The sequence below is a fragment of the Scleropages formosus genome, chromosome 10 (assembly GCF_900964775.1).
Source record: "Scleropages formosus chromosome 10, fSclFor1.1, whole genome shotgun sequence".
Taxonomy (NCBI): Eukaryota; Metazoa; Chordata; class Actinopteri; order Osteoglossiformes; family Osteoglossidae; genus Scleropages; species Scleropages formosus.
The window spans coordinates 10761185-10788859 of NC_041815.1; the positions used below are offsets into that span (position 1 = coordinate 10761185).

At 42.9% G+C, this 27675-nt stretch overlaps 1 protein-coding gene across 1 annotated transcript; it reads right to left on the bottom strand.

Moving 5' to 3' along the window:
* Positions 1-2041: 2041 nt before the first annotated feature.
* On the bottom strand, positions 2042-12287 carry LOC108938300 (sorting nexin-16-like). The gene is made up of 8 exons (XM_018758772.1): positions 12220-12287; positions 10832-11267; positions 8381-8467; positions 6228-6376; positions 5586-5655; positions 4711-4847; positions 4207-4350; positions 2042-3001 (listed from the first exon to the last, which is right to left on the bottom strand). The coding sequence occupies exons 2-8, from the start codon at positions 11135-11137 to the stop codon at positions 2875-2877; spliced, it is 1020 nt and encodes a 339-aa protein (XP_018614288.1). The 5' UTR covers positions 11138-11267; positions 12220-12287; the 3' UTR covers positions 2042-2874.
* Positions 12288-27675: the final 15388 nt, after the last annotated feature.

Sequence of the window (27675 nt, forward strand, 5' to 3'; positions counted from 1 at the left end):
TCATTATTGTTTGGAAGTGGACCAGGCGTACCAACTCCAGAGAGATTTGACTTGGAAAGGATTAATCATTCCCTGACCCAGCTTGTTCTTTACATCTACAGCAAGACACAGAATTCAGATGAAGTTTGAGAATTGTATAAAACTTGGAAATCCCTGCATTACATTCATTAAACACAACTCCAGGAGTGGTGCAAACAACAGTATTGTTTATTAAAATGTTTTGACCCAATAGTTATTAAAGCCATAAAGCTCACAGATCTAAATAAGATGGTCTGAAACTATCTGAGGTCAAGATGTATGCCTCAGTTGCCCTTATTCCACGTAATTCCCATTTACAAGAATATTTTACCTATGCTAAGTTGTACACACACACATTATGGTAGCTATTAGTCAACTGTCTTCTTTGTTTCTATCTGTTTTTCTTGCCTTATGCCTGTGTTAAAGCACTCTGTGTTACTGCGTGAGAAGAGCGCTCTATAAAAATAAATTAAATTGAATTGAATTGAATTTGCTGAAGCCGCTTGTCCCATGTGGGGTCGCGGCAAGCCGGAGCCTAACCCAGCAACACAGGGCTGGGGGGGACACAGCCAGGACGGGACACGAGTCCGCCGCAAGGCACCCCAAGCGAGCTCAAACCCCAGACCCCCTAGAGAGCAGGACCTGGCCAAACACAAAAACACACAAAACAAAACTGTGCTGTATATATATTTCCCTTCGTTATCCTGACCTAAGATGTCAATAATTGTATATCAGAGAGAAGAGGAAAAACAAAAGACAATATGTAATATGCCATTAAAACTGCTTTATAGATTCTCATATAAAATGTTCCTCATATACAAAAGTTTTACAACTTATACATTATCATGAGAAAGTTGAGAAAACCCCTGATTAAATAAGCAAAGTTCAAGACAATACCCACTGCACAATTAAGGCAAGCAAGGCACTTAGAAATGCATCTGGAAAGTTCTTTCAGGCATGACAGCAAAGACTCAAAACCAAATAAAGCTAAATGAAGCATTCCTGTGTATAGAGTGAAGTTAAAAGGCACTGCAATATAAGCCTGAAAAAGTCCTAGGAAATATCAATGATGCTGGGGAGAATCTGTACACTGACACCTTCCCCCTGAAATATGAAGTATGCTGGCAGTCACATGACCACTTTCTTGTCTGAAGCAGCACATCAAGCTGCCACATCCCCACATGCAATATGGCTTTGTTATTGTCGGGGCACACGGTCGACACACACACACACACACACACACACCCTACAGCTATGTTACTCACAAGCAGAAATGAGATCACAGCCCTGTTCAAGTTACAATGCTGTAAAATGGAGTGAAAGTGCAGGTTCACAATAGTGCCACTAACTGCCCTCATCTCAGAAAGATAAATTAAAAAAACTCAAGCATTAAAAAATTGCTTTCATTACACTTCAAAATGGTCAATACATGAGGAATTGCTTTTCTAAAGTTTCCATCTGATTTCAGCTAATGAAATAGTTTGCCAAGCTACCTTTGAATGCAGTTTCACAAAGTGAATTATTATTATTATTATTATTATTATTAATCAAACTTTGAGTGCTTTTTTCAGAACTGATGAATGCAGCATTGTCCAAATGTTCAAAAGCAGATAAGTAGTGACTTGCATAAAAGCAGAAGCACTTGCAAGGTCAATAATGACTGTGTGGTAAATGCAGGAAATGTAAATAAGCACTTACACATAAAAAGGTGCATGTTTGTATAGCTCATAAAAATGTCTATAGAACATATTAGCATACATGTCACGGTGGTGGTCACACCAGTCTGGAGTTTTTAATCACACCATAAAGCTGTTTCTTATAAACACAAAGGACATACAGGTTAAAAATAAACAAAAATTTTGGAGAACTATAAAGACCAAACAAGGCTAAAGCTTGCATGTACAGAATGTACAGCAAGTACACATTTTCACTTTGCATAGATGAACAACGCAAATGTATTAAATCTGTCCATAGCATAAAGATCTTGTATTTTTTTTTAACCAAAAGCAATATTCCTATTAGCAATATACATTTACATGTGATGCATGACAAACACTGTACACAAAATTCATTCTAATATAAAAATGACTGCAGTGTACTCAGTTTTATTCCCTCTTCATCTGTGTGAATGAAGCGTCAAACTTCAAAAAGGAGTGTAGTATTATCAAGTTCAAAGGAAAAAAATCATCAAAAGTTTACAAAGCTTTTTTGGTTTCACCTTTCCACTTCTTTGTGGTTCTGCTATGATGCTGTTTTGACTCATAACAAACAGTTTAATATTAGGTCTCTACATTCAGCCTAAAAGCACATGTTCCTCTTCAGTAACACACACTTTAGTACCAGTTTATATACATCACCTTCACCTGGTTTCACTTGACCAGTAGCCAACTTGTCAGTGTTAGTCACCATTTGCACTAAACCACTAAAGCCACCCCAGATATCCATGTAATTAATGGCAGCAGCTCCAACTCTGCTGTGCAAACTGAAGGAAAGAGGCTCAAAATGAAAACAGAAGTATCCCATACATCCACTGGGAGCTCTTCTACATTAGCAGTTTAGAAGGTGTGCGTCGTGGCTTGAAGGATCCTCCCAACATTTTGCAGCTTGAAGTCTGGAGAACAGAGCAACCCAGTTTTCTACTCTTGAAACATCTCCCCAGCATAGCAGTCATGTGGAACACCAGCAACCTTGTTTGAGGAGGGCAATCAAAGGTCCTGTTGTGTCCCTGAAGCAAAGGTCCAGCTCCCTTTAGTTGAGACCAAAGCTAGAACAAGAGCTACAGACAATTTTGACACATGAACAGGACAGACTTAAAACAGGACATCTCTGGGAATGCTGGACAGTGCAAACACTGTGTCAGTGTTCCAGCTGGACCTCAAGCACCTTCTCTGCTTGGCCCACCTGCAGGACAGGTGGGGAGAGGCTAGTGGCTGGTGCACTCCAGCAGGCCCCATGCCTCTTCTCAGATGAACGGATCTCACAGCTGCAGGAGGGATGGCATATGAGAATAAGTAATTGTATACTTTTTCAAAGAAGGCATGTACATGTTAACCTTAAGCAACGAATTTAGTGTTAGAAAAATTTTTGTGATAAGTGTTAGTCACATAAGGTTACATTTATCAACTGTTAACTTGTGGTATGTGAGGACTACATGAGGGTTACTTGTGTCATTGTGTAAAGCCATAGAAGTGAAAGGATGCATTTTCTTTTTCATGCTTTCGGTGTACCCTAACCTCACTGTACAGAGTCATCCTGAAGCACAATCAGATCAAATGATGCATAGGAACTCCCTCAAGATATGCACCTTTAGCTCATTACTTGTTAGTTCTTCCAGCTACAGTTAAATACTATGTTGCTTAAACAATTTCACAAAAATTAACCAATGTTGCTTTTACTGCAGAAACAGTGATTAGTTTCTTCTTCATTCCCTATTTCATCATTAGTGCCACAAATGAGCATCTAATTTGAAACAAGGGCTACAATGTCCTCTTCTATATCCATGTTGAAGTCTGGAGAACAGTTTTCTTGCAGAAACATCAAAGCTGCGCTGTTTTCAGTGAACTGGCATGCAAACTAAAATATAAAAGCTAAAACATCCCAACAAAATGAATTCTAACTGGCACTTCATCCACTTGACATAAGATCCAGCACTATATGATAATCATGTTAAAGTGCTCAAAAGATCTTCTTGGCCCTTTCATGTAAGTACCAAAGTTATTTTATATAGACACTTCATCCAACACAAATACATCTTTTTCTGGCAGAAAATTCCTATTGAGCACACAAACAAAAAAATAACTTCTGCCAGTCAATTTAACTCATCCAGTGTGCTGAGTCCCTGGAATCAAAACAAAAATTTTTACTTGAGATTGTCAAATCATTTGGCAGATGGATTGACTAATCACTGGGTAACAAATATTTTACATGATGATAACTGAAATACATACTGTACAATGCTAGCCAGCTTCTCATTGAGCTCAATAACTTATTGAGTGTGAAACATCTCCAGTGTTTAACAATGAATTGCCAAGGAGGCACACAAATAAATGGAAGCCCAGAGAGCAAGCAAAACACTGGGTCCCTTGTGCACTAGGTAACACCTGAAGGAAGCAGGATGCAAACACAGCAAGAAAAGCATGCTGTTCCAGCATGTCTGTGGGAAAAACAAGTTAACTGTGGACTAATCACCCATTGTCCTCGTCTATCTCCTGGTCCGCCTCCACCGCTGAGCATTCCACATCCACTTCAGCATCACCATCCACACTGCTCTCGCTGCCCAGACCAGACAGTCTGCAGGGGCTTTCCAAGCTCTCTGGACTGAGGGACACCACACTGTGCAAACGATAAGCCATGAACACACAACACCAAGAGATACACCCAGTTAACCCACAAACAGTTTGTACCTGTCGACGGCAGAAGTGATACAGACTGTTAGCACATGCTCATTGCAGAGAGGATACACACTGACAGACTCCCAATACAAGAAGGATACATAGAATGAACATGTGCCACATACTCAAAAGATGCTGCTGAAAACATACATGTTGTTTAAACACACTTCATTAACACATGCCTGGTGCAGAAAGAAAATAAGACATTGAATGTGTAGGTAATGAGTTAAAAAATAATCTGAAAAAACATTAAATGTACTTCTGTAGAATCCTCTGTCAGCAATCTATGGGGCATCCTCACCCTATCCTTTTCTCCAAAAGGTCTATATGTAGCTGCTTCTCCTCCAGCATCTTCTTGAGGGACTCGATCTCCCTCTGCTTCTCAATGAGTTCCTTCTGCAAACGGTAGTTAGTCTCCTCAAGGGTTTCACAGAAAGCCTGCATGTGAGACACAAGCCAGATAGCCACCACTGTGTTAATAATCTGCCAGATCCCGATTATCTGGAATATCTGAGGGCTTGGAAAACCTTGTCACAGCACTGTCCAAGTTGAACAAACTGTCAGAACTGCAAATTCATAATTACAGTTTGGGAACACCCTGAGGTCTGCCTTCAATTTCTCCAGCTGTTCTGTGGAGATTGTGGACAGCCCAGAATCCGTGCCAGTGGCAACAGCTCACTTAATGCAAACATGACAAAAAAGGTGTACTTCGGTCTGGACAAAAATGAGACCCATTCTTAAAGTAAATTAAATGAGGTGCGTGGTGCATCAGCATACAGCACAGCCAGCTTGCATCTGCAGAGTTCTGGGTTGCAATGTGGTCACAGCTCGGTCTCAGTGGTGTTTGCCTGTTCTTTGTGTATTTTGGTGTGTCCTGTCTTGAGGTAATGTCTATAAACCAAACATGCTAATTAGAGAAATGAATGACTAAGCTGCATGCAGAGTGTTTGTATGTCAGTACATTGTGAAAAGTGTGACTTTCCTTATGCCGTGACGTAGGAAACACATTTCAGATTTCTGCAATGTACTCTCCAAGGGGAAGGCAATAGCTGCAATTATAGCAACAGAATTCAACCTGAAATTTAAAGTGAAACTGTGACATATTAACCTGCATCTTCAGCAATCAATGGTTACATCCTCTTCAGCAACATGAGAGGTTGCATTGGAACATCTTACCCGGCTCTCCTCCAAACTATCAAAGGGCCCCGGTGGGTCATCCAGACACAGAAACTCCCGCACAGCCACACTAAGGAAAGAATCAGGGGGATTATTATGTTAAATTACATATACTGTTAACACCAAGTGAATTCAAAACAAAAATTTTCACATCCACTAGACCACAACTAATCAAATCTGGAATTAGAGTCTTAAGTTGTACAACCTGTTAATGAATTACAAGATCAGAAAAACATTTTAGTAGACTTTTAAGATCTGTGACTTGAATTTTGTCGAAAATACAAAGTCTTAAGCGCTTGAAAAGTTGGTTTTAATCCCTATTTTACAAATTAATCTTTTCAGGTATAACATAGGACAGCATTTCCAAGTACACTGTACCATTTGCGGCCTATGAACCAGAAAAGCGGGTTTCCTTACATGAACATTTTTACTGTTGAATGAAATGCTGAGCAATATGCATATAACCAGAGTGCACAGTGTTAATGGTTTGAAAAGAATTTGCATCTACAAAAACCATTTTGGGGGTTATTTAGGCTTACTGCTGCTTTAAAATATGCCCATTTTATGTTTCCCCATAGCTACAGAGATAGTGGCAATTTATTGCACAAATACAGAAACAGAGAGTAGCTGCCGGACACACACCAGTTGGAAATGTCCTTGTGTGCCACAAGATTCTGCAGAAAAGCCTGTAGACCAAGCTGTCGATCCTCTAGGAAATCCGTGTTGTAGTTGTTTTTAAACCAGCGCTTGGGTGGCAGGGAAAGTCGAAACCCAGGAAACATATCTTTAAGCTGAAACACACCCCATTGACCCCAGTACACAAAACAAAGAGAGAAAGTGTCACCAGATACATCTCAATATTTGTAGAACAACTCCTTGTACAATCCACACTAAGAATATTCTTTTGTTTTCAGCACTGGATATTATTCTGCTTAAGTTACAGTTAAAAATCTGTATAGTCATCAAGAAGTTTAGTTAAAACAAGCATATTTAAAATTGTTACAGTAGCTCCTTGTGTTACGAACAGCTGGATTAGGTCATTTTTCAGACATAAAAAATTAACCAGAAAATGTACTTTCTTCACATACCCATTTCCTAAAATTTCTCTTTGTACCTGACCTGTATGTATGCGCCAAACTAACAGGTGTCAGTAAAACACAAGCCAACAGAGTAGGAGTCTATGACCACATGAATCCAACTCCCTTCCACTGTGTTTAAAGATGGTTTTTTTGCTTGTGAGTGTTGAGCAATAATAAGATGACTAATATTGGAGATAAAGGATAAATCAGTCAACAATTAGTCCTGAATAGGACTCTGCGCAAGTCATTTTTATATTTTAAAAAGTTCTAACTTTAATGTAGCTCAGTTAGGACAATTAAAACTGTCTTATAGCTACATGTGAGATTTTTCAAGAATGTAATGTAACACATACACCAGAGGAAAGACTTCTGTGTTGTTAAGCTGTTAATGACCATGATTTAGTGGTAAAAGTGACTTTGGATGAAAAAATGAATAACAAACAGACCTCCAGTCGTCGCTGTGTTTGTAAGATAAAGAGCCTGTGTAAAGAAAAGTGCTAATTCAAAATCAGTGAGTTCAAAGAGGAAGTGGAAAGGCAAAAAAGAAAAATGTACATACTATTGTATTTTGTAGACTATAAGCTTCTCTGCTTTAGACTTGCTCATTCAAGTGAAAAATGTAAAACAATGCCTAGAGTTTAAAATTTAAAAGACACCTACACTACTACAAGTTAAGTAACGGGACCAGATTAATTACCAGGAAACCCAGAGAGAACATGAAATATGGCTACACTGTCGGTTTTTTTTTTTTTTTTTTTTAATTATTCTGTTCATTATGGCAAACAAGCCATGGAGACCCCATTTCTTCCATTTGAGTGCCACACATGAACTGCCATAGCCTTAGCATTTTATTCATTGTTGGTGTTCGCTGAGCCATGCTGTTCACACACACAGTGTCTTTGTTCCATGACAAATGGCCACTTCCACAAATCTGCAGAACACAAAGAGGGCTGTCTGTTCTGTTTTCTGTAATGCCTTAGAGCACAGAGACCATGCTTATCTGTGCTATACAATATATGTTGAAAACACAGCTATACAAACTTACAAATACCATAACCAAAAAAAGGTGGTTATTGTATCTTTAATATGTATTTTAATGAAGGAATTTTACACATGCATGCACAAACCTTCCTGCTGGTCTTATTAAAAAGATAAAAAAATGGGTACTTTTAATTCCCTTTGGCATCAAAAAACTGAGGAAGGTGAAGAGTTAAGTTCCTCCTCTTGTCAACAATATTAAAGCTTTTATGTTCTTTCGTACTAAATGTGTAGGCTTGGTTGTGTGTCAGAAATTTCATAATTTGCAGTTTATTCCCGCAGCTCCAAAAGCTTTGAGAATATTGTATGCCTCCCTACCTCTCAGCATATGCCTGAAGAGGTTTAAGACTCTTATTCAGAACATGATCGCATACAGGAATCAAAACGGACAGAACAAAATGTTCCGCAACCATGATGACAGGGTTGATGAACTGGTTTAGGAAAGCAGGGATTTCGAATGTATGAAGAAGAGACAACACAACTCTCCATGGTTCTACACAGAGTATGGAACCCCTATTCCCCTGTCAGCAGGTACAGGTGGGATGCGACATGTATTTCAGTTGTGTTTTAGAACAGACATAAATCACACAGACATGAAGGTTGGGGCTTCCAAATAAGGCCAAAAAAGAGGCAGATCCATGGTTTCAGCACTCAGACCACCTCTTGACATATGCTCACCTTATCATTCAGCCTGGAGAAATCTGTGTACCTCCGGAAGATGACCCAGCTTTCCATCTTGGACTTCCTAACAAGGATCTTATACACCTAGAACAAGCAAAGTAAAAGCAGGTAAACCCAAAATCAATGGTTTTCAGATCAAATCCCAAGAAACAGTGTCACTGTAGTATCCTTAAGCAAGGTACTTCATCTGTAAAACATCCACCTCAATAAATGGGCTTATAAAAACAACTCAAGACACTATATTAGGGTTTGCTGAAAGTGGGAAAAAAATGCTGACACTACTCCAAAGTCATGGAATTTAAAAGTACTCCCTAATAATGATTTCACAGACAGCAAAAAGAGACCAAAGCATCCCAATTAAAGTTTCACAAAAACCCAAGGCCCACAAACTTTACCCACTGCTGAAATGCCCTGTTAAGTAAAACAAGCAAAGGGATCGTATCTGAGTACAACATTAATTTTTCCGCCCCTCACAAAAAGAATGTTGTCATACCAATCCAAACTATGCGCTAAAACTTCACCCACTGTGGTTACAGATAGTGACTGCAACAAGAGAATACAGAAAAATGCAAATACAAAATTAACCTCCAGTAAGCAATCCTATGGCTTCAACATCTACCACTTGAGCCATCAGTGAAGTACGACCTCTCCATCATCCTCCACCTCTATACAATACTCCTGGCTTAGAGTTGATGCGCTTCAAGGTAAACAGTATGAAGCACTGCCTTTTAAAATTTTTTATCATTCTTGCATTGGGTATTAGTGAATTTTGATTAACACCCTGGTTTAGCTCTGGGCCACATTTTATTGGACTTTCTTCTTACACTATATCACAAATACTATTGCTCAAAACAAAAATACACTAAATGGCCAGAAGTATGTGGCCATCTAACCATCATACCTATATGAGCTTGTTGGACATCCGATTCCAAAACCATGGGCATTAATATGGAGTTGTTTCCCCCTTTGCAGCATAACAGCATTTTGGGAAGCTCATTTAACAGCTCTACTGGGAAGGCTTTCCACAAGAGTTTGGAGTGTGTCTGTGAGAATTTGTGCCTATTCAGCCAAAAGATCATTTGTGAGGTGAGGTACTGATGTTGGACAAGGCAACCTGGCTCACAATCAGCATTCCAATTCATCCCAAAGTTGTTGAGTAGTGTTGAGATCAAGGCTCTGAGCAGGCAACTCAAGTTTCTCCACAAGAAATTTGTTAAACCATCACTGTATGAACCTTGCTTTATGCACAGGGGCACAGTCATGCTTGAAGAGAAAAGGACCTTCTCCAAACTGTTGCTACAAAGTTGGGAGCGCACAGTTATCTAAAATGTCTTTGTATGCTGTAGCATTAACGGTGCCCTCCACCGGAACTAAACAAACTGGCCCCAACCATGAAAAACAGCCCCAGACCATTATCCCTCCTCCACCAAACTTTACAGTATGCATTACGGCAGCTTCTCCTGGCATTCGCCAAATGCAAATTCGTCCATTAGACTGCCAGATAGTGAACCGTGATTCATCACTCCAGAAAACAAGTTTCCACAGTTGAAGAGTCCAGTGGTGGCATGCTTTACTACACCACTCCAGCCAACACCTGGAACGCATAGTGATCTTAGGCTTGTGTGCAGCTTCTCAGTCATGGAAACCCATTTCAAGAAGCTTCTGAATGAGTTTCATTACATTACATTTTTTTGATTTAGCTGATGCTTTTCTCCAAAGTAACTCACAATGTTAAGCTACTTAAATTACTTACTCATTTATCCAGCTAGGTAATTTTACTGGAGAAATTTTTGGGTAAGTAACTTGCTCAAGGATACTACAGCTGGAGGTGGGATTTGAACCTGCAACCTCTGGGTCCAACAGCAGCAGCTCTAACCAGGATGCTACCAGCTGCCCCAAAGAACCAACTCTAGGTCCCGATTAATTAAGGAAGCAACAATCAGCATTCCAATTCATCCCAAAGGTGTTCAACAGGATTGAAATCAAGGTTCTGTGAAGGCTATATGTCTTTCAAAAACAAGTTTCTAGCGTGAAAACCTACATTTCACACTGCCACACATACACAAAATCAGAATCTATAAGTTAATTAAGAGGGAAAACAGGTAGAAAGAACTGCGCAAACAAACCACGAAGCACAAAGATAATACACCGATTTCCTCAGCTGCAAAAGTGACATTAAGGCAGCAGTGGGATATTCCGCCTGCATCAAATGGTGCAAAGTTTCATGCTTAAATTCTGAGTTTCTTTACAGTTAGTGAAAATGCAGCAAAGGTGTCACAAGTACATGAATTAGTAAAGCAAAAATCAATTTTTTAAACTTCATTTGCATTATGTACGATAAACATTATTGTTCTCTGGTTGCAGTTCAGAACAACCAGAAATGCACTGCAGTGTACATGTCCCAGGAAACAGAAAACACAAAAGAGTGGGTGTGGTGAAGTATCTTACAGTGAACTTGGCACGCTCCTCCATGACCTCATAGCCCAGCAGGGTAGGGGTGAGGGGTCGTTCTTCCCAGCTTGACACCAAAGACCCCTTATCCAGTTGGGAGCCACTTGAATTCTCCATTGGAGAACCAGGGCCGTTTAGCCCTGGCTGCTTTTCGTAGCCCGACTCATCCCCAGGGCCCCTGGAGGGGGAGCTGGAACTGGTGGAGGTGCTGCCCAGTGAGGAGGCCCGCCAGGTACGGGACGAGCCCCTGTCTGACTGGGTGCAGTCCATCGGAACTGGCACTGGCACAAAAGGAGTAGCCATGACCAGCTGTTCCTTACTGCCCTGCCTCTTGGTCTGCTAACAAGACAAGGCCTCAGGAAGAGTCTGCATGGGCCTGCAGGTGAGGCCGGATTCACTGGTGAACTAGACTGCACTGCTGCTGCCCTCTAGGCTGGGGGGGGGAGACAAAAACCACACAGATTTACATTTACATTTATTCATCTAGCAGACGCTTTTCTCCAAAGAGACGTACATCTCATAGAAAATAGTTTGTGCATTACATTAGGGGAAAGAGACATTCTTAAGTGCAGTTATTTTGTTTCCTTCACCATAACACAGACTGCACAGACTTTCAGGTCCAGTCTGACAGCTGTCTGGTAACAAAACAATACTGTTTTTGTTTTGTTCCATTTAAAGCTTAAAATGTGAAAAATGTGGTGATACAGAGCAAACTGCAAGGCAAACACAGCCAAAGGAATACTCAGCTGGCACTGCATTTCACTACAAATTGATTAATTTCACATGTTACAGTTTTAGGTCACAAAATAACAATGTTGAGAAACATTCTATGTGGATGGATTACGTAACTAGCATGATTCAATTTAATCAATTAATATTTAATGTTTTACACACTAACTGCTCAATAAGAGTTTACAAAAAAACTGGGATTTTTTTAGAAGATCATCATCATCATCATCATGTTGATGATGACTTCACTGACATTGTCTGTACTGACAGTCACAGTGTGACACTGACATGATTAGCTAAACAACCTCTATCTATAACACCCTCACTGCCACGTGACTCCTGTTAATCTTTCGAGAAGACACGCGTTTTGATTTATTCAACCAACCTTTAACAGAAAGTTTATGTTACAAACTAAGTTACCGACCAACGCTGGATTAACTTTCGCGCAAAAAACACACAGGACAGGATCATCATCACTGATCACATCATCATGCCGCGTAACCCGGACTCAACGAAACCTAGCAACAGAAAATGTATATTTTACTGAAGTACATAACAAAATACAGCCATCATGTCTTTCATAACCTCTTACTTTACTTTTATTCCGTTTTAACTGTTTCTTCCGGTTTTCTTAATCAGAATATTAAAATAACTACCTCGCAAACTGACCAACTTTCCGTTCGGTATCCAACCCGCTGGCAAGCATTGCACGCACGCAAACGTCACCACGCACCTGTCGTAAAACGTCACAGGAATGTACGTGAGATTAGCCAATAACGTGTCCGCAGAACAGTGTTATTCTGTGTCGGGCAACAGCTGTTTTTCTAGCAGTAGCAAGTATGGCGGGAATGTGAGAGGAGGCATATAAATGTAACAAAAGTATTATAATGTAATGTAATTGCATTATAATGCTTTTGTTACATTTGTTACATACTTGTAATTACTTATAATGTAATGATTGCTGAGAGGTGTCCTGTTTGAGCAGGAAAAGATGTTTCTTGTAAATAGTTGACAATTTGTGAGCAAAATGTGAAATAGTTATTCAACCGCTGTGGTGCGCTCACACACGGTAAGAGAGTGGAAGTGGGGGTTGAGGGAAAGTTTGAAAAAAGAGGCTGGGAAGGCTGTTTTGAGGAAAGGGGTCCTCGGGCCTAGAGCAGTATCATGATTATACATAACATTGGTTTGCGCCGATACCTGTTCTGTGCCAGTGTTCCAGTAAACCTTTGTGAGGCCAGTCATTGCCTGAACGTAGAGCCATCTTTCGCTGCTAGTATAAAATCTCCCTCGTTCTCTTCTGTGCTGCACAATTCTCACAGCTGTCCACAGAAAATGCTAGAATGTGTTGCTCTCTGAACTTTCTCTGTGCTGTAACATCCGGACCGGCATGCCCCAATATTACCCCCCTGGCTGTTCAATTCAATTTATTTTTATAGAGCGCTCTTCTGATGAGGTACCACAGGACTACTTTGACTGCACTGACTGGGAGGTGTTTAAGAATGCTGCCATGCGTGAGGACTGTACTGTTGACCTGGATGACTACACGTCAGCAGTAACCAGTTACATTAGCACCTGCATCGAGAACATTGTGCCCACCAAACAGATCCGGATATACCCCAACCGAAAGCCGTGGATAAACTGTGAAGTTTGATCCATGCTGCGTGCCGGATCTACTGCATTCGTCTCAGGCAATGTCAGTGACTACAAAAGGGCCAGGTATGATCTTCGAAGAGCCATTAGGGCTGCCAAGATGGAATACAAACTGAGACTGGAGTGTCATTACACTACTGCTGCTGACACCCGGCACATGTGGCAGGGATTACAGAACATCACAGACTATCAGAGCAGAAACAGGTGTGAGATCGCTGACAGCTGCATCACACCTGACAAACTCAATGAATTCTTTGCCCATTTTAAGGTCTTGAACAATGAACCACTGGGTGTTAAACTGACTGGTGGGAACACACAGAACCCACCATTCAAGGTCACATCTGCACATGTGGCAATGACTTTTGGGAAAACAAACCCACCGAAATCAGCCGGCCCAGACAACATCACTGGACGTGTTCTTAGAACCTGCTCATCGGTGCTAGCTGATGTCTTTACGGATATATTCAATTTGTCCCTTGCGCAAGCCTCAATTCCCACCTGCTTAAAGAGGACCACTACCCTGCCGCTGCCAAAAAACAACAAAGCATCCTGCCTCAATGACTACCGACCCGTTGCACTGACTCCAATAGTGATGAAGTGCTTCGAAAGAATCGTCATGAGGTACATCCAGACCATCACTCCGGACGCTCTGGACCCTCTCCAGTTTGCATACAGACGGAACAGATTCACAGAGGACACCATCAGCACAACAATACACACTGCCCTCACCCACCTGGAAAACAAGGACAGCTATGTTCGAATGCTGTTTATTGACTACAGCTCAGCATTCAACACAGTAATACCTTCGAAGCTCATCAACAAGCTTCACAATCTCGGTGTGCCACCCACCCTCTGCAACTGGGTTCTGGACTTTCTAACAGGCAGACCTCAGTCCGTTAGAATGGGGAACCACACATCCAGGTCAATAACCATAAACACAGGAACTCCGCAGCGCTGCGTGCTGAGCCCCATGCTCTACTCACTCTTCACTCATGATTGTGTAGCCTCCCAGAACAACACCAACATCATCAAATTTGCTGATGACACGACAGTCACTGGACTGATAACAGGAGGCGATGAGCCGACATACAAGAGGGAAGTGGCTGACGTAGTAGAGTGGTGCCACGACAACAATCTCTTCCTCAATGTCAACAAAACAAAGGAGTTGGTAATAGATCCACGGATAAGGAGGGAGCAACACTCATCACTGCATATTGGTGAGACGGTGGAGAGGGTGAGCAGTTTCAAATTCCTGGGTGTTCACATTACTGAAGATCTCACCTGGTCTCACAACACAACACATCTGGTCAAGAAATCACGTCAGCGTCTGCATTTCTTGAGAAGGCTGAGGAAATTTGGCATGCCAAGCCAAATCCTCAGAAGCTTCTATAGGTGTGCAATCAAGAGCGTCCTCACCAGCTCTATCACAGTGTGGTTTGGAAGCTGCACCGTACAGGATCGTAAGGCGCTACAGCGAGTGGTGAAAACTGCTCAAACCATCACTGGAACGTCCTTACCATCAGCCTATACCAGGCCAGAACCATCAGGATAGCCATTAACATCATCGAGGACAATAGTCATCCCCAGCACAGCCTTTTCACACCCTTACCATCAGGCAGATGCCACAGGAGTGTTAAAGCCAGAACCTCAAGGTTGAAAAACAGTTTTTACCCACAGGCCATCAGGCTTGTGAACAACACCCATCTACTGCACCTCCACCCATCACAGCAGACACAGTTCACCTTCTGAATCTGAGAGGTGTCAACTACCCCCCCATCCCTCCTACACACACATACACATCCACAGGGCCAATAACATCAGAGACCACAGACTACCTCCGCATACCTTGTGTACACAAATACACACCCCCCCCCCCCCCCCCCCCGACTGCATATAGACCCAATCTACCTCTGCAGACTTTGCGCATGTACGACTTCCATGTTTACATTGCGCACTGCACACTTTATATACATATATAACCTCGTTTCTTGGATTTTTTGCACTAATAGTAATTTTAGTAATTTCTGTAATTTGTGACTTTGCACTAATAGAAATTTTTGTAAATTTGTGTTTTATGCCTTGTGTTTTTCCTTCTGTTTTTCTTGTGTTTTTCTTTCCTTACGTCCTTATAATTTATGTCATAGGCTGCTGAGAGGATTAACAGAGTAAGGATCTTATTGTATGGTGTAACAAACTGTTTACTGTAGACATGACAATAAACTCTCTTGAATCTTGAATCTTCTCGCGCAGTTGACACAGATCACTTTAACACAGGCCTAAGGCAAGAAAAACAAATGCATCAGATAAGAAACAAAGAAGACAGTTGACTACTGACTATCATAATATAGTACTTTGATAGAGTTATACTTTTATAGTATGCCTACTGGCCACGGAGGAAAGGAACAAAAACTCCCAACTGAAAATCGAGGGAGAAAAAACCTCTGGGGGTCCAAGGGCCAGTTGTTGCCCATCCCTCCGGGCATTCTAGATTAGTAACAATTCTAAGCCAGTTAAGTAATAATGATATTGTTGCTATATGGTATCTTGAATCCCAAGCTCAGCATGGTACATCTCGTCCATCATGGCAGTTGGTCATCATCTTCAGTCAGCATGGGATTTGTCTGTCACCACCGGCCAGCCTCCTTAGGTCTTATGTAGCAAGGCAATGCTCAACAAGAAGAAAGAACAGAGTTAGTAATTTGTAACTTAAACAAGTCAGTTTAATATGCATTTGTATAAAAGTGGTAAAAATAAACACAGGCAAGTGGAATTACATTTCAAGGTGGAATGCCCGAGTGAACATGTAAGTCTTTCGTTTGGATTTGAAGACAGAAACAGACGGGGCATTTCTGACAGTAACTGGTAGAGTATTTCACAGTTTACATGCTCTATAAATAAAGGCGTGACCTACCAAGGTCTTATTGATCACAGGTACTTTAACTTAACCTGCATCCAATGAATGAAGATATTTTCCTGGGATATAAGAATAAATAATCTCATAAAGGCAAGCAGGAGCAATGCCATGTACTGCCTTATAGGTCAAAAGTAAGATTTTATAATCTAAATGCATCCGGGAGCCAATGTAACGATTTAAGTACCGGTGTTATATTGTCATACTTCCTACTTCTAGTGACTATTCCCGCAGCAGCATTTTGTACTAACTGTAGCCTGGATACAGTTTGGTATGGACAATCCGATAATAAAGCATTACAATAGTCCAGCCTGCTTGAAACAAAAGCATGAACCAGTTTCTCAGCATTCCATCTACATAGGAATCGCCGTAATTTAGCTGTTTCTTAACTGAAGGAAGCATGATTTAGTCAAAGCATTTACATGAGATACAGATGACAGCTTCCCATCCAACAGGACACCCAAATCCTTGACACAATCCGTACGCTTGAAGCTAATACTATTTGTTGTAAAGATTGGCATGAGAGTTTTGACATCACCACCCACCACAAGTACCTCTGTTTTACTGGCATTTAGAGATAAAAAATTTTACTCGTCCTTAATTTTATACTGGTAAAACAATTAGCTGAAGACACCACATGTGATGGATTATCAGCCTTAAATGATACATATAGCTGTCTGTCATCAGCATAAGAATGGAGATTCACATTGTGTTTGCGAATAATGTCACCCAATGGTAACATACAGAGTGACAACAGTAATGGCCCCAACACAGAGCCCTGTGGCACACCATACTGAACCGTAGTTGAGATGGACGGGGTGCAGTCATCAGATTTCAGTACAAATTGTTCATCCATCCATCCATCTTCCTCCGCTTTATCCGGGGCCGGGTCGCGGGGGCAGCAGTCCGAGCAGAGTACTCCAGACTTCCCTCTCCCCGCACACCTCCTCCAGTTCCTCTGGGGGAACCCCAAGGCGTTCCCAGGCCAGCCGGGAGACATAGTCTCTCCAACGTGTCCTGGGTCTGCCCCGAGGCCTCCTCCCAGTGGGACAAGCCCGGAACACCTCCCCAGGGAGGCGTCCAGGAGGCATCCGGAACAGATGCCCGAGCCACCTCAACTGGCTCCTCTCGATGCGGAGGAGCAGCGGCTCTACTCCGAGCTCCTCCCGGGTGACTGAGCTCCTCACCCTATCCCTAAGGGTGCGCCCAGCCACTCTGCGGAGGAAACTCATTTCTGCCGCTTGTATCCGCGATCTCGTTCTTTCGGTCATGATCCAGAGTTCATGACCATAGGTGAGGGTAGGAACGTAGATCGACCGGTAAATTGAGAGCTTCGCCTTACGACTCAGCTCCCTCTTCACCACAACAGACCGGTACAATGACCGCATTACTGCGGACGCCGCACCGATCCGTCTGTCGACCTGCCGCTCCATTTTTCCCTCACTCGTGAACAAGACCCCGAGATACTTAAACTCCTCCACTTGAGGGAGCAACTCCCCCCTAACCCGGAGGGAGCAATCCACCTTTTTCCGACTGAGAACCATGGCCTCGGATTTGGAGGTGCTGATTCTCATCCCCGCTGCTTCGCACTCGGCTGCAAACCTCCCCAGTGCACGCTGCAAGTCTTGACTTGATGAAGCCAACAGGACCACATCGTCCGCAAAAAGCAGAGACGAGATCTCGCGGCCACCAAAGCAGACACCCTCCGTTCCCTGACTGCGCCTAGAAATTCTGTCCATAAAGATAATGAACAGAATCGGTGACAAAGGGCAGCCCTGGCGGAGTCCAACATGCACCGGGAACAGGTCTGACTTACTGCCGGCAATGCGAACCAAGCTCCTGCTCCGGTCATACAGGGAACGAACAGCCCGTAGCAACGAGCCCCGAACCCCATAATCCCGAAGTACCTCCCACAGGATGCCACGAGGGACACGGTCGAATGCCTTCTCCAGGTCCACAAAACACATATGGACTGGATGGGCAAACTCCCACGAACCCTCCAACACCCTAGTGAGGGTATAGAGCTGGTCCAGTGTTCCACGGCCAGGGCGAAAACCGCATTGCTCCTCCTGGATCCGAGGTTCGACTATCGGTCGGATTCTCCTTTCCAGTACCCTGGCATAGACTTTCCCAGGGAGGCTAAGGAGTGTGATCCCCCTGTAGTTGGAACACAATCTCCGGTCCCCCTTCTTAAAAAGAGGGACCACCACCCCGGTCTGCCAATCCAGAGGCACCGTTCCCGAACTCCACGCGATGCTGCAGAGGCGTGTCAGCCAAGACAGCCCCACAACATCCAGAGACTTGAGAAACTCGGGGCGGATCTCATCCACCCCCGGAGCCTTGCCACCGAGGAGTTTTTTGACTACCTCAGCAACTTCAGCCAGGGTAATGGACGAGTCCCCCTCCGAGTCCCCAGCCTCAGCTTCCTCTACGGAAGGCGTGTCGGAGGGATTGAGGAGATCCTCAAAGTACTCCTTCCACCGCCCGAGAACATCCTCAGCTGAGGTCAGCAGCGCACCACTTCCACTGTAAACAGTGTTCGTGGAACACCGCTTCCCCCCTCTGAGTCGCCGGACGGTTTGCCAGAATCTCTTTGAGGCCGACCGAAAGTCTTCCTCCATGGCCTCACCGAACTCCTCCCAAGCCCGAGTTTTTGCCGCGGCGACTGCCAGAGCCGCGCTCCGTTTGGCCCGTCGGTACCTGTCAGCTGCTTCAGGAGTCCCATGAGCCAGCCAGGCCCGATAGAACTCCTTCTTCAGCTTGACGGCATCCCTTACTTCCGGTGTCCACCACCGTGTTCGGGGATTGCTGCCGCGACAGGCACCGGAGACCTTATGGCCGCAGCTCCGAACCGCCGCACCGACAATGGAGGAGCGGAACATAGTCCATTCGGACTCAATGTCCCCCACCTCCCTCGGGACCTGGTTGAAGCTCTGTCGGAGGTGGGAGTTGAAGACCTCTCTGACAGGGGCCTCCGCCAAACGTTCCCAACAGACCCTCACTATGCGTTTGGGCCTGCCAGGTCTATCCAGCTTTTTCCCCCGCCATCGAATCCAACTCACCACCAGGTGGTGATCAGTTGACAGCTCAGCCCCTCTCTTCACCCGAGTGTCCAAGACATATGGCCGAAGGTCAGAAGAAACGACTACAAAGTCGATCATTGACCTCCGACCTAGGGTGTCCTGGTGCCAAGTGCACTGGTGGACACCCTTATGCATGAACATGGTGTTCGTTATGGATAAACGGCGACTAGCACAGAAATCCAATAACAACTCACCACTCGGGTTCAGATCAGGGAGGCCGTTCCTCCCAATCACGCCCCTCCAGGTATCACTGTCGCTGCCCACGTGGGCGTTAAAGTCCCCCAGTAGAACGACAGAGTCCCCAGTGGGAGCGCTTTCCAGCACACCCCCCAAGGACTCTAAAAAGGCCGGGTACTCTACACTGCCGCTAGGCGCATAAGCACAAACGACAGTGAGAGACCGTTCCCTGACCCGAAGGCGTAGGGAGACGACCCTCTCATTCACCGGGGTAGACTCCAACACATGGCGGCTGAACTGGGGGGCTATTAGTAAGCCCACACCAGCCCGCCGCCTCTCACCTTGGGCAACGCCAGAATAGTGGAGAGTCCACCCTCGATCGAGTAGAGTGGTTCCAGAACCCAAGCTGTGAGTGGAAGTGAGCCCGACTATATCTAGACGGTATCTCTCAACTTCCCGCACCAGCTCAGGCTCCTTCCCCGCCAGTGAGGTGACATTCCAAGTCCCAAAAACCAGAGTTGGCGCCCGAGGTTTGGGTCGGCCGGGCACTCGGCCCCGACCACCGCCCAACTCACAATGCACCGGCCCCTTACGGTTTCTCCGGCAGGTGGTGAGCCCACCGAAGTACAAATTGTTCACAGTTAACTAAATACGAGTCAAACCACTTCAGAACAATACCCCTTAGTCCAACCATGTTCTCAAGTCTACTAAGTAGGATACTATGGTCTCCAGTATCGAATGCAGCACTCAAGTCCAGTAACATAAGAGTAGAAATCTGACCAGGATCAGAAGAGATGAGAATATCATTAACAACACGTGTGGGCACTGTTTCAGTGCTGGCTATCATGTGACCAAACTCCAAGCAGCAGAATTATAATGGCGCAAATCAAAGATTCATGGACCTAGAAGATTTCAAGGAACTCCTATTCACCTTCCACTCTGCTGTTTCCTCAGTTAAAAGCACATTCTTCTATAGAAAACTACAATCTAATTAAAAGCCCTCACAGACCTTTCTCCACCTTCTCATCTGTACTCTGCAACCCTCCTCTCTCACCACTGATGATTTACCTTGTTCTTTAAAAAATTTACTTGTACATTTAAATTTTTTCATTTAGCAGGCACTTTTCTCCAAAGCAACGTACATCTCAAAGTCAACTCCGTCACGGACAAGTTCTCAGGATTCACTTGCCTCTGATGATGCTTGTCCCTGCAAAGTCACATTTTCTGCTTTTCAACCCCTGTCAGAAACTGAAATCGCCGACCTTCTGCTGCCACACAGAGCCACCACCTACTCCTTCAGCCTTATCCCTTCCCCTCTCCTACAGGACTTTTCTCTGAAACTTTTATCTTTTATCTCCAAGATCATTAACTCCTTGCTTTCTACTGGTTGTTCCCATCTGCCTTCAAAACTGCCCTCATCACTACTCACTATTTCATCACTACGAAGAAATCACCTGTGGATCCAGATTGAGTGCAGAGCTACAGACCCGTCTAGCTCCTCTGTTTTCTGTCCAAAACTCTGGAACGGACAACTTGTGATCAGCTGTCTGCATTTCTTACCCAGAATGATCTCCTTGATGAGCATCAGTCTGGATTCAAACTTGGACATTCCACCAAGACAACTCTCCTGACAGTATCAGACGGTCTCCAGTCAGACAGAGTAGCCCCTCCCTCTCCTCATTCCTCATACTCCAGGACCAAAACTGCACTGAAAGGCTCTGAATCGTACCTATCAGGTAGATCCTACCAAGTGGTCTGGCAGAGTACCTGATTTTCCCCTCAGCCTCTCTCAACTGGTGTTGCACAGGGTTAGATACTGGGCCCCCTACTCTTCTCCATCTACACCGCTTCACTCAGCCTTATTATTGTCTCCCATGATTCACCTACCACTGCTACATTGATGATACCCAGCTCTTCCTCTCCTTTTCCCCCGGAGCTACAAACATTTCCTGACACATCTCAGCCTGCATCTCAGACATCTCTGCCTGGATGTCTGATCACCACTTACAAGTCAACCTCTCCAAAATGAAGATCTTTCACCTCCCACCTGGTCCATCATCCTGTGTGACAACTCACTCTGCCTACCTCATCAACTAAGAGCCTGGGAGTAATGATTGACTCAAGTCTGTCTCTCTTGAAGCCACAACCCAGTCCTGCAGGTATATCCTGCGTAACATCTACAGAATCCGCCATTATCTCAAAACAAACTCTATGCAACTCCTGGTCCGTGCCCTGGTCATATTTGACCTGGACTATTGCAACTCTCTCCTGTCTGGTCTTCCAGCTTTTCCATCAGACCTCTCCACTTGATACAGAACATTGCTGCACAAGTTATGTTCGACCTGCTGAAGCATTCCCATGTATCCCCCCTCTCCCTCTCTCTGCAATGGCTTCCTACAGCAGCCTAGATCAAATTCAAGACCCTGGCTACAGCCTACAAAACCAGTAATGAATCTGTTCCCTGATATCTATAAGACTTTATCTCTCACTACATCCCAACTAGACTGCGAAACTCCCCCACCTCTGCCTGCTTCGTGGCCCCACGCACAAGAGGTCCAAAATCAGAAGTGTAAAGGTCTCCAGTTTTGGCTCTAGTGTGGTGGAATAACCTCCCCTCTCATTCAGAACAGCTGTGTTTCTCTCTACATTTAATAATGGTCTCAAAACTCGTTTCTGTTGCACTCACTTTCCCCAGTCCAGTGATTGATAAATGTGTATGTTTGTTATTTGTAATAATTTTTAACAATAGTTTATTTAATAATGGAAAAGCCTATATACAGTTACTTGGGTATGTGACAAATTGACTGTACTCAAGAACCACACCTCTGCATCCAAATCTCTCATTCTGTTGATGTTACACACTGTATTGTTTCCTGAGAACTCTGGAGAAAAGCATCTGCTAAGTGAATAAAACTCTCAGACTATTTCCAAATGTACCAGGACAGATTGGTAATGTAGTGATTGGATCTGCTTTCCTTGGACCCAAAGGTTGCAGGTTCAGATCTTGCCTTCAGCTGTGGTACCCTTAAGCAAAGTACCTCCCCTGAGTTTCTCCAGTAAAATTGCTTAGCTGTATAAATTGGTAAATAATTGCAAATAGCCTAACAGTGTATGTTGCTTTGGAGAAAAGCATCATGTCAATAAATGTCAATATTTCCTTTGAATTTCTTGATGGGCATAGCTCAATATACAGCCTGTGGTAAGTACTCCCCTCCTACAACTAACTTGGTTTATTATATTGTAAAGTGATACTACACACACACATTTGCTGAAGCCGCTTGTCCCAAGCAGGGTCGCAGCAAGCCGGAGCCTAACCTGGCAACACAGGGCATAAGGCTGGAGGGGGAGGGGACACACCAAGGATGGGACGCCAGTCCGTCACAAGCCACCCCAAGCAGGACTCGAACCCCAGACCCGCCAGAGAGCAGGACCCAGCTAAGCCCGCTGCATCACCGCACTCCCCGAAGTGATTCTAAATATACGTAAATTGCAATGTTATATATTGTAAGTGTAATTAAAAAATGCAATAAAGCTCAAACCTCAAGAGTTACAAATTTCCTTTGTGTTAATGTAACCTGAACAAAGTGAAGTGTATTGTATTTAAAAATAAAATTTAAAAAAGTCTTTCTGTTTGGAATGTGTCTCTTTTCAGTTGAATGAGTGGAGAATTAATATTTCTAATTCTGTGATTACACAGATGAAGCAGCAGGTCAGATCAGTTATGCTGTCAAAAAAGTCATGGAATTGCTTGTGGAACTTTGAAATAAGTTGTTTGGAGGAAAAAGTTGGGGAGGACAGACCAAACTTTTTGTTTTGCCAATATACAAATTTCATTTTAGTAAGCAAATACATAGATACAATCATGTGATACATTTTGAGAGCATTCAGCAACAGCTTCAAGGAAGTAGAATGCAAGAATGTCTTTATTGTGGAGTGAACCATCCAAAGTCCAAACTTAAATCCTTTTGATACTGTTGTCCACAAGTGCACTGTCTGACTTGGAAAAGTTGGTACAAATCTCAACAGAATATACTGTATAAAAAAATCCAAATTCTCAGTGTGCAAAGTTCATAGAAACATACCCACAAATTCTCAGAGCCATAATTGCTTTATAAAACGCTGATTTTTGAAACACACTAAAAAATATATAAACTATATATAAACTATAAAGCAGGTAATTGAGGAACACCTGTTTTTTGACTGGCAGAAGCAGATTACATCTCATGATTATACTTCTTCAAAAGCTCTGCTGTAATATATACTCTGTACTCCTGTAAAGAATCCTGTGCAATAAAAGCCACTTTTAAAAATATATGCCCCTTTTCATAGAATATGCTTACCTTTCAGTACAGTCAGTTGAGAGGTCAGTTAAGAGGTTGTTTTATCAATAGCCACCATATAGCTCCTGCAGCCCTTTAATTTCTAGGTAGTTCACAACCTGGGTACTAAGTCAGGTTTTGAATAAGCATGACAAGTTGCCAGGTGCGAGTGGTTAGTGTGTGCACATGTCTGTGTCAGGTGTGGCTACGTGCCACATAACAATAATAATAATAATAATAATAGTTTGTCCAGTGCTGGGTCATTATGGTCTGGATTCTATCGTGGAGGCATGGGATACAAAAGTTGGTAAACTATGGACGGAGCACTAGTCCTTGAAAAAATTATTCCCTTTAAAAGAGGCCTGTGTTACAGTGTCAGTTGTTGTGACACTGAGGTGATATTTGTATTTTTATCCTCCAGTAGATGGCAACCCTAAACAGTAATAAGAAGATGAGGATCATGCGGTTGCAATTCCCTGAAAATTCTATAGTAATCCAAGACATATTATCTGTAACTTTCAGATCAACTTCAGAAGAAAAAAGCATCTGGTTAATGAATAAGTGTAAATGTAATTGTATAGTGACAAAGATAGGAGGTTAGGGAGACTCTCCATACCAATGGCCTGACAGAAATTAATTTTGGCAGTAGAAATGCTGAAATACAGAAATTGAAACCGAATGAAAAATAACATACACACACACACACACACACACACACACACACACACACACACACATTTTCAGAACCGCTTGTCCCATACAGGGTCACGGGGAACCGGAGCCTACCCGGTAGCACAGGGCGTAAGGCCGGAGGGGGAGGGGACACACCCAGGACGGGACGCCAGTCCGTCGCAAGGCACCATACAGTGGTGAAAATAGCAATGTGTTGAGAAGAATCATTTTCCCCTTCATTAAATAAGTTCTCATTATTCTGTATGGTCAAGTGGCACATTCATCAAACTTAGAATGATCTGGGGTAAAACAAAAGCTTTATTGTTTCCCAAAAGAGCCAGGCATCTCATATAAGTCTTCAAGGCCATGTACAACTGTACTGGTGAGGTAATATCACCATGTCTAATGTGCTCTATGGAGCATGTGCCCTGTTTGTATTATTTTTTTGTACCCTGCTTGTCTCCCGAAGCTTGCCAACTCTAGATGCAACAAATAAATTATTAATGCATTCACTATTTTCTTCCTATCCATTTTTTCCATGTGGATTTTATGGCTCATACCAGAATAGTCTTTGCAACTGAAATATATTTTATTTAATGAATAAATGTAAATGTAAATGTGATGTAAATGTAATATCAAATAGTTCCTCAGTTTTGTTGAGTGTAGCCCCATAAAGGGTATGAAATGTTATTTGGAATCCTTATTGAGGGATGCTTACATCGTACTGAAAAATAAAGTAACACAATGTGCACATTCAGTCATTTTAAGAGACAAGGGCAATGCCATGTTTTCCATCCACTCACATGACTTTGGATTGCAGGACTGCATTATGTAGAGAAGGCCAATGCATGCCTGAGCAGAATATATGAACTTCACACAGAAAGGATGTATTCAGCCCAAAAAATCCCTGGAGCACAGCAGCAATGGTACACCATCTCATCTGTGTTATGCCCACGCCCACACCTCAGTCACAGGCACCTAGCCATAATCAACACTACAGGGTTTAAAGAGCACCACTTCACCACTCCTCGATTGTGGAATTTCAATGACATAACTACCCCCTGCGCTTCTGAACCTTACCTTGTGGCTCCTGACCTGTTCCCTGCATCTCCTTTGTGCAATTCCCTGCCTGTCTTCACATCCCTGAATTCTGTCTCCCACGGCCTTCACCTTGTCCCTTCGACCATATCTTTGGATCACCCCTAGTACAATGTTCACCCCTCGAGTTTGGACCTTCGCCTGCCCTCAACCACCAGAATTGCTTCGCCCCTTCGAATCTCCAATGAACAATACCCGCACCTGTGTTCACTTTCCTTTGTCTTGAGTCCCCAGTTGTGGCACTCTCGATGTTTTATTCGTAATAATTTACATTATTATTATTTTATTATTATAAATTATTCCTATTATTAACAATCTGAGATTTTGTATGGAAAGCTACTCATTTAGGAGAGGATTTAAACCAGAAACCTTCTGAGTTTAGTGTGATACCTCTAACCAGTATGCTACCTGCCGTATTAACTTCAGGTTATATTAGTGCCATTTTTTTGTAGTCAACTTTCTTCTTAAATTGTTATTATTATTATTATGCGTAACTGATGCTTCCTGAAGAAAATCAGGTCTAGTACAATTAGACCCCTGCTGTAACCTGAACCTAACACCTTTAGGGTTACAGATCACATTCCTCAGCAATCTGAATCAGTGAGAGTGAGTCGACAATGCATGGAGCCCAGCAGATATACTTTGGCCTGGAAAGGTAGAGGTTACTGCAAAGTCATGTCAAAGTCTGACCTTGTGACCTCTGGTTGCCATGGTAAACCTACAAAAACCTCAGGTTAGTACATGTAGACCTGTGAAACAGATTGAATAGTAGGTCACTGTCTTAATTAAGGGACAAGCAGTTTCAGAAAGTGTGTGTGTGCATCTTAAATAAAGTAAAATGTGAAATAAAAGTTAAATTAAATGCCCTAGCCTTTAAATTCTTCTAGTTTAAAATTTTATTTTTTCATATATAATTTACAATCCTCAATATGTCACTAGTGTTTTATCAACTTGATAACACAATAGGGTTAAGCATTATATAGCACTAAAATGCTGAAGAGAAAACTACTGCCATCACATGCTATGATTAATGTATAACCCTTGAACATCTGCTGCTTGTTGGTGCACAGAAAATCTGAAACAACACTTTCAGATAGCTGTCATGCTATCTGGAAGACATGGGAGACATGTTTGTTTTTCATAATTATACTCAAAGATGCCATGTTTTGCTGTATTTGTGGCAAGTTGCATGATCACTTCAAGCCAAACACAGTACAAACTTCAGTGTTTGCACATCACACCTTTCCTGCAGTGCATGGAGTGAGATCAATGCAGCTGAATTTACATTACAGCTGACACTTTTCTTCAAAGCAGCTAACAGTATTAAGCTATGAACAATTCACTCATTTATACAGCTGGGTAATTTTAATGGGGCAACTGAGCCGAAAGGGATGTGTTTTGAGACTCTTGTTGAATTTTGAGAGAGATTCAGCAGTTCTAAGTGGGAGGCCTTCTAGAACTAAAAACCTTTTTGTGCTTTTGGAACTTTTGTCTGTGGGACTACTAAGCAGCCAGAGTTGAGTAACAGTCTGGTTGGGACACAGCAACGATAATACCACCCACATACACACACTCCCCAAATCTGAGGCTAAGAATTTACTGTTGAGTCCACAAATGACCCAGATGCATTTACATTTACATTTATTCATTTAGCAGACGCTTTTGTCCAAAGCGACGTACATCTCAGCAAAAGTACAATTTATGCATTACATTGAGAGAAGGAGACATAGCTGCAGACATGAAAGTCTCAAGCAAACCTAGTTTGTTCCCTACCACTTGCTGCACCGAGGTTCATTGTTCAAGTAGGTGATGCAGCTGCACTGATCTCACTCAATGGCACTGCAGGAAGGGTGTGATGTGCAAATACTAAAGTTTGTACTGTGTTTGGCTTTAAGTGATCATGCAATTTGTCACAAATACAGCAAAACATGGCATCTTTGAGTGTAATTATGAAAAACAAACATGTCTCCCATGTCTTCCAGATAGCATGACAGTAAACAGTATCCTTTACAGCAAAGAATTCATGGAAAAATAAGGTGCATTTGATTTTATGCTTGTATTCATTGCCTCCTCACACAAGGAAGGACACTTCTTGCCAGGACATTGAAACTATATAATGTTCCTATAGCTAAATGCTTCAGAATAATTTTCAAGGAGCACAGCAGGACAGTCAGAGGTTCTTCTAAACGGTTTTTAAATCCT